The sequence below is a fragment of the Tachypleus tridentatus genome, chromosome 13, assembly GCF_004210375.1.
Source record: "Tachypleus tridentatus isolate NWPU-2018 chromosome 13, ASM421037v1, whole genome shotgun sequence".
Taxonomy (NCBI): Eukaryota; Metazoa; Arthropoda; class Merostomata; order Xiphosura; family Limulidae; genus Tachypleus; species Tachypleus tridentatus.
Window position 1 is genome coordinate 145,984,620 of NC_134837.1, and position 17,046 is coordinate 146,001,665.

Below are 17,046 nucleotides of genomic sequence, written 5' to 3' on the forward strand. Positions count from 1 at the left end.
TGGCAGATTAATGGGGTTTACAACTTTCCCCACATTATTGCTGTTATTGAGCATTTTTTATTTTCGAAGTAAGTTAACAACATTCATACAAAGCACTACGTCCTTTCACGAAAAACTGAAATACTTTATTTTAATATAAAACAACATATGCTGTGTATGGAAGAGCACACAAATGGCTTATATATTTTATTGTGTGCACTGGCACTTTATGGAGAAATGCAATGAAAAAAAAATAGCTGCCTCTATTGCAATACTACATAAACTCAGTTCAAGCTTCTACACCAAAATTCTCCATAAGGCTGATATGAAGAGCCGTTTCTTGAGTTATACCCATTTCCTACTTTGACCCGTGACCTTTTAGCTTCGGCGTGCAAGACACTTCTATGGCTAATGACCATTAAATAACTAATGACGTGAAATACTGTGGAAGAACATTAAGAGTTGGATGTTGAAAGTAGGTGACATGAAGCACACCAGCCTCTACGACTTTGTTCGCTACCTCTTGCAACAAAATTACTCTGACCATCGCACCGTATATACAATGTTTTAGAATATACATGTTTAATACTTAAAACTTATGGTGAGGTGATAATGAATACTATAATAATAATGTGGAACGATAAAAACCCTATAACCCGAACGCTTTGGATTTTCCTTCTTGAGGGATAAACATTTCCAGTGCGTTTTTATCTTTACATTTTTTACAAACTGTGGCCAAGTTTGTTTGTTTGAAATTAAGTACAAAGATACACAATGGACTATCTGTACTCTGCTCATCACGGGTATCGAAATTCGCTTTCTAGCGTTGTAAGTCCTTAGATATACCGCTGTATTAATGAGGGGCATGTAGCCAAGCTTGGAAGGAATGTTGTATAAATTGAGGGTATATTTCGTACTTAAATGTAATAAAAGTGTTTACTAATGACGCCTGAAAAGTTTACTTTTTCAATAAATTTTTAAAACCCTATTAAACTAATAATCTCACACTAATTTGAAGCTTTATTAAAATTTAGATTTTACGAAAAAGTGGCAAATTTATTTTTTGGATAAAAATCCATACAGAAAGTTAATTCAATAAGATGTGAACTTTTCAGTTAACAATTAACAGAGGGCGCTACTTAAAACATGGCACATTTCAGTGTAAATCAGTATTTGCATCAGGTGTGTTTAGTATAATTTTTATTACAAATCCATCGATATATAATTAGTAGTATTGAATTTTTGAAACATTAAAATCCTATTGTATTATTTGGAAACTGCGCTTACTTTGTTAACTAAACAGTACACTGTAGTTACCAAACCATTTAAAGGGAAAAGGTGTTAATAAAGCGTAATGTAAATTTCAAGAACAGCATAGCAGTAAGTAACGTTATTAGTAATGCAGACTTCAGTGATAAACTACAGGGTGGCCCGTAAGTCCCTACCCATCCATGTATCTTATGTATCCAGGATGTCACTAGTATTCTTGCACTCGTACCCACGTACTTGTCACAAAATGCTCTTCAAGTGTAAATGGGCTTACATCGGCCATATTTCTCAGAAGAAAAGAAAGAAAATTTATAATACGTGCGTAATTGAATATAACATAATAACAAAGTTTGTTAACTACTTTGTTACATAAATGTAACTACTGAAGTGTTGATGTTGAAATGATACTATTCTAAAATTCTGTAGGCTTGATTGAGGAAGTCGATATTCAAGTTCTTTCGTACTTTCATTTTTACGAATTTATATGTAAGTTATAATCAACAACAAAAGCATTATTAACTTCCTTACACACAATTAAAATTCTGGCCAAGCATTAATATCAGTCAGAAGTTTCAGAACAAGTGTTATTATTGGAATAAGAAATTTCCATGCTTTTTCACAGTAGACACTGAAATGGCATCAAGCTTTGATTAATTTCAAGACATAATTCATTTATGTATAATAGAGGTGAAAGAATTGTATTAGTTAAATTCAAATAATTAAAGTTAAATTTATAATTTACTTTAAATTTTTAATTTAGTATTTGGATATAATTACTTTGTATTTTAATTGATACAGTTTGATGAAGCAATCCAATCAGCAAGAGGAAATATGGCAGCCGTGAGTAACTTAAGTTTTTTCTAAAAGTAATTTAATATAGTGAATGAATAAAGTAAATGTAAATGAAAATTCTGTTGTTAATAAAAAGTAGTAGCTTTGCAAATTTGAAGACTATATTTTTTAAAGAGTTAAAAATAACTACTACATTTAGTACCTTAAGAAATTGTATGATGCTGAAATGTGTTTTTATTTTTAGTGAAAACTAAATGTAACATAATTTTCATAAGCATTTCTGTCTTCATTATTTAGCAGAGTATTTACTTATTCTAAAATAGGAATTGCTGTCATGTAGCCATCCCCATATTGCCAGCCCAAGATTACAACTACATGATCCAGAACCAGTTGTTCAGAGAGTAATTTGTCCTCCATGGGATGATGTGGTCGTTGGTCACCTAAAGTATGCAGTACTGCTTTTAATTTATATATATATTGATTTTCAAAACTGTTTTGCAGAAATTTTAAATATTTGTAGGTAATTTGAGATTACTCATTTTTTTCATAAACAGTATGTGTCAATCACAAGTGTTTTTTTATTAAATCTTTTTTGATAATTAAAAAAAAAAAGAGAGAGAGAGAAACAATTTAAATTGTCATATAAATATTCTTGGAAATATAGTTTTGGTAAACTTTACGTATTTTTGTACAATCTTGAAGGGTTAAGTTTTTTTTTTTATTACTTCTTACACCACATTATAACTTTGCAAGTCCATTTTGAGCTGTCAGGTTTTGATGAAACAGCTAAGGGAAGATCTCTGGATAAAATGAATGATGTATATCTTTGAGTTGCCTCTGGTTGAATCTACCTGCCATATTAACTTATTAGTCTATAATGACTGATGCTTCTGAAAAGAACTCCCACTTCTGACTTTTATGGCTGAGTTAAAACATTTTAAAGAAAGACCAGATTATTAAATATGTCACTTACTCAAAATTTTCTTTCATTCCTTTTGTGTTCCTTTCGTATAGGACTAAGATTTTTTGTGTTTATATTTTTTTTTCTTTTTAGGCTATTAGAATGAATATGTTTCTTTTATTTTTTCTTGTGCTCTATTTTTGCAAACTATTGTAAGTCCAGTGTCTCTTATTTAGTTATTCATTTAGGGGTTAAGTAAGTATGAGAAACCTGTGGTACTTTTTAATGCTAAGGGCTTTTGTATGCATTACTTTCATCACCTTTTAAACTTTTCAGCTTTCATTGCACCTGTGACTGTTAGATCTATATATATATACATTATAAATTTATATTGTGAAGAGTTAAAGTAAATATAATATTTTATTTTTTACCAGGTTTTATATAGTTGGTGTTTGATTATAAATAGTAAAATAGGTAAAATATTTGCATATATCTTGTATATTTATTATCTAAATTTTTGAAATTTCAATAAAAAAGATAATTAGTCTGTGCAATGTTTCAATTCTCTATGCAGGAACAGGTATATTCACACGGACTGTTTTTGTAGTGTCAATAATTTTTATGAATTTTGAATAGAAGTAGTCTTAACTGTATTAAGTACAGGTATTATACTACTTCACAAGCATTGGTTCATTGTTGTTTTTTTAACCCTTTATTTTTTAGTTTGTAAACATTTTTACAAACAAATGTACAAACATTTTGTACATTTTTACCAGGGATGGGTAAACTATTTTGTTAAATAGCTTATGATTTTGTGCTGTCTTTCAAGTTTTGGAATAGTCCTAGAGTTGTGTATATATTTTTTTTTCACTTTGTCTAGTACTTCAAGGTTACTTTAGTACAGGATTTTCATATGTAACTTTAATAAGCCTTACATATTGTTAAGAGTGTGGTTGCTTTTTGTTTTTTCATTATCACAGTGAGACTTGCATAAATACCTTTATTTGTTGATGAAGTACATTTATATTGTTTACAATTGAAATCTTTACTTCTCTTTTGTGGGTCTAAAGATGGAATTTTCTCTTTTATTACATAAACCCTAAAAAAGAAATCTGTGAGAAATGAGTACAAACTCATTCAGGATGTTCATTTGATTATATATTGGTCAAACTGATTTCTTTTCTTTTCATACTGTGAATAAGCTGATACCTCATTACTGTGGTAGGTTTGTATTTGAAAAAAATATGTTTGTGGTTATAAAGATAACTATTGAAGCACTTAAACTATGGAATTTGTTTCAGAACATTTAAATTTAGGGTCCAAAATATTGCCCAGCAATCTTTCTTAGATTGGTAAAAATTGGCTGGGTATGAGTGGATTTGAAAATTGGTTTACTCACAGGATAATGAACTTTAAAAATCATCAAAAGAATGAGTGAAGCTTGAAAATTTTGTAAACTGTCTGCCAATAATGCACGATAAAAATTTCAAGAGTCACAAGTTTTTCAGGAGCTGAATGCAAGACCTCACTTCAAGGTTGAATAAAGTGATTTTTAAAAATATTTCTCAGATAATTAGAGACCTGTTTCTCATGGCATTTTTGTTACTGGTTGTAAATTCTTTTATATTATTTACTTTTGAATGCTGTAGAAATATTTTTGTACTTCAAGAAGTAATTAACACTTGTAAGCACAGTGATATGTAGTATATTGGGAAATGGTGTTAAAGATAAGTAATTATCAGTGTGTAAGATTTATGAGATTTTGATTGGGTTACATTATTACTTCAGTTCGTAAAAACATAGCAAAAATAAATAAGGTAAATGTTAATAAAGTTATAATTGAATGAATACAAATTTATAACTTTTTGATCAGCAATACATACAAATATCATATTTTGCTTCTTTTTTTTTTAACTTGGTGGTAAAAGGAAAGTTAATATACAGTTTTTGTAAACTCTATGTCACTAAAATCAATTTGCAAAAATATATTTATATATGTTGACTTCAGAGAGATAAAATTATTAAAGGGACAAGTAATTAAATTTTATTTTACAAAGAGAACAAATAGATTCAAAGATATTTTTTCATGGCATGCAAGTAATGATGTTGAAGGACTGTAGCTGTAAAGTCAACATTTCTTCCCTGTGAAGTTAAAACAGTATAAATTATATTGTTTACAGATGGTTATTTGCATTACCTTGTTTTAATGACAGTCATCAGTGGCAAAGTTAAAACAATGGATGAAAATTATTTTAAAATGTTGAAATATAACTGTATTTTGTGGCTCTGCCTGGGAAGTATGAAATATGAAATATTGCAATTTCATTAAATAGACTTTGAAATCAAAATGAACACTAAAACTTTTCTTTAAACAATTTTAAGAAGGCTGAAACTAAACATTTGAATATTGTTCTAATGTTTTCCAGGTGTATTTCAGCAGTCAACAACCATGATTTCATTGAAGCCTACAAACATCAGTCAGCCATTGTGCAATATCCTTAAATATACTATCTTATATTATTAAGAGTTATTTTGGTATTGTTCATTTGGAATTTATCTTTTTTTTTATCTTGTTGGAAAATATTTCATGTTAGAAAATTTGTAAGCATTCTTTGCATCATAATGTTACTTTCATGTCAACCCTTCCTTAAAAAAAGTGGTTGGATTATACAAAATATGTATAAGAATAATATACTTTAACACTGAGTTTATTTACTTAGACTGTAATGAATGTTTGGCAAAAAATATTTGATTTTAAATTAATTTGCTTTAGCCATGTTTATTTTGTTTACATTATCACTTGACCTTCATACAAATGTGAGAATATTAAGCATAGAAATATTTTAGTGTTATAAAGTTGATTGAAATATGAAGAGATGAAGGCTATACAAAATTAAAGTTGGGCAATTAATTCAAGTAATAAGTATAATAAATTACTCATGAGCATTTATTATATCAATTAGTGTCATGTAAAAATAATCAATTAATCAGAATTATGAATAGATTAATTAATGTCATAAAATAATCAACTAATGTTTGCAGTTGTTACTGTTTTCTAACGTAACTATTCAACAGTCAAAATTACAATCAAGTCAATAAAAATGTCATGAAAATAACCAATTAATCAAAATTAGAATTGCTTAGAGGTAGAATTATTGTATTGACTGATATCATTCTGTACAAATTTTTCCAGTGCTTTTTAAGTTTTACTTCATCACAGTCATCAGTCTCCTGCTGGTACAGTGGTAAATCATCAGGTTTACAACACTAAAATGAGGGGTTCGATTACCCTCAGTAGACTCAGCAGATAGCCCAATGTGGCTTTGCTATAAGAGAACACAGTCATTTTTGCCTTAATCTGTTTATCATTTGGAAAATTTGAAAACCTTCAACAATGCAGTTGTCTTGAAGTTTCCTTGGTATTTAACAAGTAAGCACATGGTAATATCCAAATATTAGTTTGCAAACCCATTTCTTCATTTACTCAACATATTATTAGTCTTCCAGTACTTAGCTATCAAAGTTTAATTTTGGAAAGAATGTGAAATAAATCCAGATATCTTTGAATCAGCTTCTCCCCAATTCTACCAATAATCATTTTGCTATACCTATTTTCAAGACCTTGTTTATACATTTGCAAAGTATCACAGTATCAGTATTCTGCTGATGGACTTGACCATCTGCTGACCTCAGAGCTCAACCAGTTTTGTAAGGTTTTGTCATGTATTCTGAAATATTGTCGTTCAACAGAATATGATGTTGGCATGTTACCACTTGCATTAGAAGACATGCTGATCAAGAAAGACCACCTGGATCAATCAGATCAATCACATATTGGGTACTGCACATCAAAATATCATGATGTCTTGAGGCCAACATATACATGCAATGGACGTATTTTTATCCCTCGCCTCCTGAGCAAAACAGTCTAAAGAAAGAGTATTCTACCCTGATATATGCTTCACTTTTCTGTGAAACTTAACCATTCATTTGACTGCTAATAAAGGTACAATCAGTAATACTCCCTGTAAATTTATTTTCAGTTATTACTTCATATTTGTTTACTACTTTGATCACTGATTCTTAAGCTTTAACATCATTGTCTTATTCAGGTTGTACATCTTCATCAATGAGGATATCACTGTGCTCAGACGTTATTTCATGGTCTTCCATTTATATTTCACCAACAGGTTCATTTTTGTTTCTTTCATATACAGACACACTGTCTCCCGTATCAATTATCTTCAAAACTACATTTGAATATTCATATACCTCAGTGTTATTTGTTGAAAAGATGGGTTGTTAGTTCTTTGGAACACTCAAAAAATTCAAAGTCCACTTTGTGCAAAATATCTAGCTCAATGACTTCTGATTTGATCCACATTAAGTATGGGAAAACTGTGTTCTTTAGCTCTCCATTTGTGCTAAATGCATAGATCGGTTCTAGAGGGGATAAAAGGTTATTGCTCATATTCACAGATCCCATGATGTGGATTATTTTCCTTCAGTTAAAATTTTGGAACAACATATTCTAAACTAAAGTAAAACTATTAATAAGTAAATTAAAAATAAAAAAAAAATCTTAAAGCTGGTTCTTATCATTCATATACTTATCATCTGAAAGCAGCCATTCAAAGGTCAACTGCTAGAAAAATAAAACTGTCTTAACTAAAGATGACTCCTACCCTGCCAAAATGTATACTTGTGTTCTATAGTACTCCTATTTTCACTGTTCAATATGATAAAAAGTAATGCATTAACACTATCAATTACCTTTACAGTCTTAAACACTTCATATGGATCCTCCCCAAACTCTTGGATAAATCTATACTTGTGTTTTCCAGTTCTATAATTCTTGCTGTTGACTATGAAAATGTTGACGCATAAACATATAAATTCTTTTTAGAATTTTAAACACTTTAATAATTATGTCCTCTTTAATTCTTCTTTTTTCAAGAGAAAACAATTTTAAGGATCCCAATCTCATTTCATATGACAACCCCTTCATTCCAGGCACCATTCTGGTAAATCCTTCTTTGATACTTTTCCAACAATTTAACATCTTTCCTTAGGTAAGGAGCCCAAGACTGAATGTAATATTCCAAATGTGGCCCAACCAGTGATCTGTGCAATGAATTATAGTCTCTTTAGACATGTATTCAGTATTTCTATAGATACAACCTAAACTCCTATTTGCCCCACCACTAGTAACAGCACTGCTTGGATGACTTTAGAGACTGATGAGCCAGAATACCAAGATCCCTTTCTTTCATAACATTGTTAAGGTTATTTCCATTATCTTGCACTTGAGAAAGTATGTATTTAAATATGGAAAGCATCCATTTGTGCTTAGAATCTCTGAATAAAACATGACCATAATAGCTTGCTTGAAAACTACCTGTATATGCATTGTTGTATGTATACTCTTTGGTGCCATGCTAAGACAAGTCTTTTTTACCATAATGATTGATAGTCTTCTCCCCAAAATAAATTGACGTGAATTTTATTTTATAATCGAATGCATTTAGAGCTTTAGAATTGAATAAACTGTACATCAGTGATTTGATTCAAAGGCATTGGCTCATTACTTGAACTTACACCTGAAATTGTTCATTAAGTTATGATGTTTTTCTTCTGTTAGGGTCTTTAAATATTCAAGCTTTTCAAAAGGCAGTTAACACAACTTGAACCCATACCTGAGCTTGTTGTATTCTCTTTATATTGTTGAGTGATATGAATGTTATGACTGGCAACATGTTATCTTCAGAAAGCACTTAGTTTTTCAAAGACATTTCCAGCATTTGTATCATCTTAGGGTTTCAAATAGACCCATGTACTCCATCAAATAGAGCTAAGTTATTGTACAGAAGAAGAAAAATACCTAGTGCATTGACAACTGTTTTTGCTTTCATATGTACTCTGTCAATGGTTTTGCAGTTTTTATAATTGATGAATAACCTATATAATCCAATCTTTTTGAACATTCAATGAGGTAGCTCTAATCTATATACTGCAGTATGTTTTTCAAGTAAATCATAATGCTTGTTTTTCCTTACCATCAAGATTTACAGTCTTTATGATTTATGGCAACATTTAAATATTCATAGGAGATTCAATGAACTTCACACCACTTTCCAACAGATGCTTTTTGCATTGAGTGACAGTTCTAATAGTGGAACCAGTTCACTATCAATCATTATTGAATAAAACATCTCTGGGAGCTTCTGAACTGCCTTATTTTGAATATTACACAACCCTGAGATTCAACTTGTAGGTAAAGATGTGCACAATAAAGCCAACAGTACCTTTTTTTGAATTATGTAAAGTTTTCTTGTGCTTTTATCAAATTGCATTATGTTTTTGACTGTGAGACATAAGAATCCCTCAAGCGTCTTGTGACATTTTTCAAACAATTATCAGGGACTATAAAAAGAGGTCTTGTTTTTCTCAAAGCTGAAATGCAAAATAATGTAATTCTTGTCTTCTTTTATTACTCCAGAAAGTCAATCTTCATGATCAGCTAAATGTGTTCACTTTGTAGATTATTTGTTTATCTTTTTCTATCGAAAGAAACTTTAAAATGTTTCCATAGTACAGGAGATATATTTTCTCTTCTGTCTTTATCATATTCATTATTTTGTTCAATGTACCTGCAACAAATCAGAGCTATATTGCTCAATGTCATAATATTTTCAGGACTGTTTTGAGCTCCTTCCATTTTCTGGATATTTTTATTATTATAATCTTCAGTTTCATTCATAAGCTCCACATAAGAAACAACTGCTTTTTATGCTTTTGAAAATACATTACATTCACTCCCACATCTATATGTAATAAGGTTGCTGCGAGGACTCATAGCATATATTTATATACGTTTCTAGGGGGAAAAAAAGTTCAACCAGTTTTGAAGCTTGAGGCTAAAAGTGTTCCTAATACTCCGAAAAGTAGGCTAAATTAATGTCTTTTCTTTTTGCAGTTGAATTTTGTATACAATTTATATGATGAAACAGATGATACTGGAATGACTTGATGTTTTTATAACCAATAAACTGATATCCTGGGTCATATAATGTTTATTAAAAATTAGTTCACATTAGGTTCATTTGCATATTTGAGGGTCAAAGGAGCATACCTGAAGCATACTAGAACTATAGCTATCATACTTCGTGTATTGTTTCATATAATATTTTCCTCACCTACTGATTTTTCAAGATCGGCAAACATTAAATTAATTTTTCTCAATGAGAAAAATAAACTGATATGGTTTGTTCATTAAGTGTGAGGTTGCACTTTAGGTACCAAAAACTGATTTTTAGCATTGTAAGTGTTCCAGCTTGTTTTCTGAGCTACCAGAGAGAAATCTGTTTTAGATGATGGGAAATTACATATACAAATCCTTTTATTCTAAGCTTTTATCACATCCAAATGTATTTTAATTTCTAAATACCTTTCTGGGTAATTTTAAATGTACGAGTTAATGGTTAAATCAGATATTCTGATAAGTTAATTATTTAAATTAAGGTTTTATGATAGTAGCCAAGTAAAGAAAAGGTTAAAGTGTTTTAGTCAGCCAGTATATTGTGCAAGTTCCTTAACCATTCTCAAAGCCCTTAATAAAATTCTTCAGGGTCAGAAAGATGAGAACTGGGCCTTACCAGTCATGTATACATTATGTTTGGATCTGAGAATATTTGCAGGAAGTGTAAGTTTTCACAGATTATTGTTTTTTAGTTAATTTGCTGTTGTAAATTGTATATACATGGATTTGTGTATATATATATGTGTGTGTATTCTTAAAGAAAAATGAAAATATTTAGTTTTTTAGTTAAATCACAAGGAATTCATTGCAATTGGGTTATTTGATTTGATTAAATTTTACTGGAAAATAATATTCTTTTGCAATTTGATGTGATTTTGTTAACTTCTTACCTGTCACAATTTTCTAAGAAATGTAATCAAAAAATGTATTTCTATTGCAGTTCCAAAAATATATGAATGAATATGAAAAGCATAAAAAATGAATAAAAATTTTATTTAAAAAAATATAAACTTTCAGAAAATGATTAATTGCTGAACTGAGCATAATTGTGTGTGAAACAAATGCAAAAAAGAACAACTTTTGTCTTGTGTATTGTATGTGCTAATAGATGACTTTACAAAATGACATATCTTTTAAAAAAATTAAGAATATTATATATTTGTTTCTCTGTGGCATACCTTGAAGCATCCTACAACACAGAATGGTATGTTGCAGTCTGGGTTAGTGGTTCCTGCTTTCTCTAAATATTTTATTTCTGTTAATATCACAAGCATAACTGCACATATCTTTGCTTTTTCTCCATTGGTAAGATGAGATCATGAAAATGGCTTTGTGTCAGATAAAAATTAGGGTTGTACTTGGCTGCCTAGCTTTTGGGACCATTTTAGGGTTATAATTTCTCAATCATTTTCTCAAAGACAAGCATTTTCTAACTTGTGGTGATTCTGTGTCTCTTTTAGTATGTGTTAAATCTACAAGAAGAACAAAATATGTTTTTTTATAATATTTCTTGCCTCTTTTTCATAAAAGCTAGTTACAATCTAATCTTTCACCTGTAACATATTTCTTAATGAATGTTGCTGCAAATTTAAGTAAGATCATACAACAGTAATTATTATTAGAATACTCACCACATGATAATCTTATGGAATAACTAATAAAAGGATTCACAAGTTTTCATTCCTGGAAAGTTTGTGGTTATTATCTAGAGGTTATTAGAAAAGTTGCTTGAAAACCTAAACCTTTAGTTTTCACCTCTTCTGTTCCTATTAACGACCATACCATGCTGCTGACTTTGTTGCTGTTTGTACATACCATGTTTTAAGGAGCACTGTACTAAGTGATTAATGGGAACATTGATTAGCTTTTCAGCAAATATTATTAATTTCTCAGCTGTAATGAAGATTCTTATGTATGACTTCAAGTCTTTTTGTTGATGTTAAGCTTTGTTTGTTAATATTAATGTATAAAATGGTAAATTCATATAGGTAACTTGCCTTCAATATTATTTTAGAGTTATTGCATTAATAAAGTGTCAGTTGCAAAACGTTTTATGTGCTTAAGTAGAAACACACAAGGTCTGAGTTAATTAAGTGTTAAAAATAACTGTTTATTTTAAATTCTTACAAGTTTTTATTAGTTGTACATGGTAAAACTTAATTTTATTTACAATTAATAAAAACAAATAGGATACAGAAACTGAGGTTAACAGATTTTTAAGAATTAATTTCTGTCAGCCTCAGTTCTTATATCTCACCTGATGATGGCAGATAAAACTGATGAAATATTCTGAATAAAATAAAATTTTTTCTAAATAGAACTGATAATAATCTGTGTAAGGATCCAAGTTAGTTAATTTAACATTTTACAATAATATTAAAATGGTAATGTTGTAAGCTGTTCCTGTGTACTAAGAAAAAACAAAATCCTTTAATACTTTACAATATCATATTGTTTATGTTTTAGTAAAATTTCAAATTTTATCATTTGAATCATATTTATGGTAGGTATTATAGATCAACATACTGAAAATGGGAAAGAAATAAAATAACTAATTAATGTACTTTGTGCATCATACATCTGTTTTAAAATCATTAAACAAATGTCCACAGTTTGGACTGTAAGTTAGTGGTTTTTTTTACTTCATGGATCTGGAAAATCTTTAAAAAAATTTTTGGTATTAAGAGTATGGGCTACAGATTTTATTAACATAAATATTTATTGAAAAATAAATATTTTTTTTAGATTATTATTGTTATACTTTTTTTTTCACTTTGTGATTGATGTTTCTACTGGCCAGAAAAAAACCAAAAAAACTACAAATTGTGTAGTTAGAAACCACTGCACTAAGCAACACTCAAGTCTTCCAGTGTTGTTTTCATTTAAGATTAACATTTTTTTTAGCTTAATTAATAGTTTCTACATCATGGTGTTTGCATTATTTATTGCATGTTACAGTTGTAGAAAGTTAAATTCCAAACACCATTTGTCATCTGTCATGTTTCACAAACTGTTCAATGTTATTTTTTTCCCTTAATCAGTCACCAGGGGTTGGTGTATTCCCTTTTGATCATCACCTGATAGACTTTGATGGGAGATATTTTTGAAAACAAATAAAATTCATTTATTTTGTAAGAAGGTAACTGCTAATTAAGAAAACTGAATTATTTCACTATTGTTTTGCACTTATATAGGGCTCAAGCACTTGCCTGATCTACCATAAAATCACCTCTTGTGTATGTAAATGATATAAATGGACTGGTATGGTTGTACATATATTAGATAGTGTATACATGTATGTATCTGTTATTACCACATTTGGTCTATGGGTTAAACTGTTTTCATATCTTATTATTTCAAATGTACACCAGATATTTGCATTTTCACTGTTATTTTAATTTCATTTAGTTTGGATAGATATTATGTACATAGCATATCATAAACTTTCTGTTTGTCAAAAACATTAAAAAGGAAGCTAGGAATAAATTTGAGTTATTTATAATGATGTGATAAAAGTTAAATTGACAAATTCTAAATAAGAATACAAAATCCATAATGCAAATGTTACTTTGGTTCAACAAGTCTGTATTTCATACTGTCTGTTTTTTTTAATCAAGGTTGCTTTCTAATGCCATTCTGAGAGTTTTGTATCATGGTCTATAGATCTGAACTGTGTGATACATTTATTGTGATTGTGGGTCTATTTTTCTTAAAACATCTTTCTTTTATTTACTCCAAGATGACCTTTGATTGAGAGTATTTTGAATTTTAGTGTCAGTGTTACTCTACTCATAGTTTTATATTATTTATATCTGTAATAACATATAACTTTTATATATTTTTAAATATTTAAAGAGATTTGAATTTCAGTAACTTTAATGCTCCATCATCGGAATAGGGCTTGGCTACTGTTCTTTGAAAAAGTTAGTTGGAAAACACAAAGGAGTATGTATTTATTGCTAAGTGGTTGAAAATTTATATTATCAGTTTATTTTTGATCTGCAGTGCAGTTATTTTGCTTTATATTTCAAAAAAACATCAATATAAAAAGTCTGTATATACTAGAAAGTAAATTTAGGGCTAGCAAATTTTGGAATTTTTACATTATTTTTTAATCACTCATTATTTCTATATACACATTAAGATTTTGTAACTAAACATAGTAGATTACTCCTAATAGAAATTTGATTTATTGACTTCTGAAGCTAAACAATCAGAAAATTTCAAGAACTTAAAATCGAGTTGTATTATACTGTACATTTTGGATTAACTTGAAATTGAAATTAGGTTGAAACCTGTGTATAAATATAGAATTACAGTATTTGTTGGGGTTTTGGAAGGTCATAGAATTCTGTATTTAATTTTGTTATAGGATTTTGTGAAATGTAATGGAAAGTAATAAATTTAAAGAAAAGGAGTATTTGTTGCCTACATTTTTTTTAACAGTATATGTTCATATTAAATTTTTGTTTCAAGCTTCTTGTTTTCATTACGTTTGTGAACTTAGTTTTGTTTTTTGTATAAAAACAAATCGCATATTACGGTCACTATAAAGTCTCATAAGATAACTGATATATAAAAATGCCTGATATATTCACATTTAGGCCAGGCATAGCTAGGTGGATTAAGGTGTTCGACTTGTGATCTGAGGGTTGTAGGTTCGAATTCCTGTTGCACCAAACATGCTCACCCTTTCAGCTGTGGAGGTGTTATAATGTGACAGTCATTCCTACTATTTGATGGTAAAAGAGTAGCCCAAGAGTTGGTGGTGGGTGGTGATGACTAGCTGTCTTCCCTGTAGTCTTACACTGCTAAATTAGGAATGGCCCATGCAGATAACCCTTTAGCAACTTTGCCTGAAATTAAAAACAAACAAACAAACATACACATTTTAATATATGGAAAACACAGTAATTATAAAAATGGATTGAGCATTTAAGATCATTGACTAGAGAAGCTCAAAGTTGTTTTAGTGTCAAGTCAATAAGGATTTATAATACAAGTAAAGCTGCTCAAAAATGCCATGCTTTGCCTCAAAAATATGCTGAGGTGATGAACAGTGCTATTAATAAAACTTCTCTGTTCCATTTTAAGAAGTCTACTAGGCTAAATAGTAACAATGCTAGCTTGGATGCATTAAGGTTTGGTTTTCAAGTTTTTTAATCCTTCAAAACATTCAAGTTCACTAATAATAATAATAAATTTATTAATGATGATAACAGCAAATTAATATAGTAGTAATGTTTTTCAACTCTTCCAAAAAACATAGTGACTTTTAAATAATGTTAACAAGTATTAAGAAATACAAGCAATGGTCTACATTGCTGTAAGAAAAAGGCAGAATAATTGGGCAGTCAGTGTTTAGGCACAGCAGTTCATTTGAGATCCTGATGAAAAATAATTAACTAGTTTCCACCTCCTTTATTTATCAAATTAGAGCAGACTGTCTTTGTTATTTACTCTGTGAGCTGGTGGACAAAAGACAGCAAGCTCTGTCTGGAATACTGTGAAAAGCTTTATTGTGTTTCATGGCCAAGCCAGTGCTGAAAGAGAGAGATTTTTTTTTCAATCAACAAATCATCTTTGAAAGTGTACATAAAAACAGTAATTTATTGGGTGATGTATTATAACTTAATGACTGTCAAAACTGCTAGGAATGTTTTCCAAGGTTAGTTTAAACAAAGTTATGACCAAGGCAGACAGAAATATCATATATATGAATTGGAAGAATAAAAGAATCTAAATTAAGAAATTTCAGTGTTTTTTCAGATGAGTGGACAATCTTGTTAAGAAAAGGAAATGATAAATAAAACACATACTTAATTGCATGTCAAGTGTTAATTTTATTAATATATTTAAAACATATGATGGAGGTCCCACAAAAAATAACTCAAAAAATAAAATCATGGAATGTATTAGCCTCTTTGATGTGTATGAATGTTTATTTTAGTAATGTACAGTAATTAGTTTCAGTAATAAAGTTCACTTCCATTATTTGTGTATGAGTACTGCTGTGTTATGTTAAAGTATATAGTCAGAAACAGTTAAGTTGCTATAGAATATATTGTAAGAAACTGAATAGTGATAATAATTTTTGCAGTAACTCTGTTTTGATAATTTTGACAGTGGAGTAAAATTTGCTTTATCGGTATTTTAGAAAGTCAAATCTATGTCCATTCTTAATCTTTGTTTACAGGCAGACTTACAACTTTCAAAAAGAGGTAAAGGTAAACCAGGAGAAACACTTGAAAAAGCTGCAGAGTTACTAATGGGCTGTTTTAGAGTTTGTGCTAGTGACAAGTAAGTGTCCAAGCTAAGTTTCTAATCATTCACAGGTTCCACAGGTTGTTCCAAAAGTTTTAATATAAGGTTTTTTTGTATCCACTCAAACTTTACTGTTTATGTTTTACGTTAACAAGATAAATATTATTACTTTGTTGTCTGACTTGTATTTTCAATGATGATAGACATAGGTAAGCTCTGAGGTCAGGTTCAAATGTTAAAACTACTAAGTAAACGTAAAAGTATCCGTACCATATAATTTTGTCTAATTGCTATTTTTTATACATTATTTCTCTAAAGCTGAATATTGTCAAAAAGTAATTTTAAGGTAATATGCAAGTGAGCATATTTATTAAAAACATATTAATGAAAAGTAAATAAATCACAATTCCAGACACATGATAAAGTGAGAATATTTGCAAGGTAGAATTCCTTTTATCAATGATGAGGTGGAAATATTCATTTTCCTATAAATAAAAATGACTTATTGTTTGAAAACAGTTGCATTATTAATTATATTTTTTAACAGAAGATATTAAAAATTGTATTGTTGACTTTAAGTTACTAGATGTACTGTATGTTAAAATGTCTCAAACATGTTGGACACAATTATAATGGACATTTTACTCTAGTCTTATCTAGACTTTATTGCTAATTTTTCACAAGAAGATTGAATATACTTGTACTGAATTACATATTTATAATGGCATATTCCATCTTGACATGATTATGTAGGAAAAGAAAAAACTGGGTTAAAATTTGTAGTGCATCATTTTAACTTTTC

At 29.3% G+C, this 17,046-nt stretch overlaps 1 protein-coding gene across 9 annotated transcripts in view; it reads left to right on the forward strand.

Annotated features, from left to right (window-relative positions):
- Positions 1 to 1,077: 1,077 nt before the first annotated feature.
- Positions 1,078 to 17,046, forward strand: part of PCID2 (PCI domain-containing protein 2) — a 45,186-nt gene continuing 29,217 nt past the window's right edge. For 4 of the 9 annotated variants that reach the window (XM_076482994.1, XM_076482993.1, XM_076482992.1 and 1 more), the window contains exons 1-6: positions 1,078 to 1,161; positions 2,047 to 2,088; positions 2,364 to 2,560; positions 5,368 to 5,432; positions 10,546 to 10,643; positions 16,177 to 16,280. In XM_076482994.1, coding sequence (XP_076339109.1) covers positions 1,126 to 1,161; positions 2,047 to 2,088; positions 2,364 to 2,560; positions 5,368 to 5,432; positions 10,546 to 10,643; positions 16,177 to 16,280 — 542 coding nt within the window. In that variant the 5' untranslated portion in view covers positions 1,078 to 1,125. The other 5 variants (XM_076482999.1, XM_076483000.1, XM_076482998.1 and 2 more) reach the window with 4 other exon arrangements.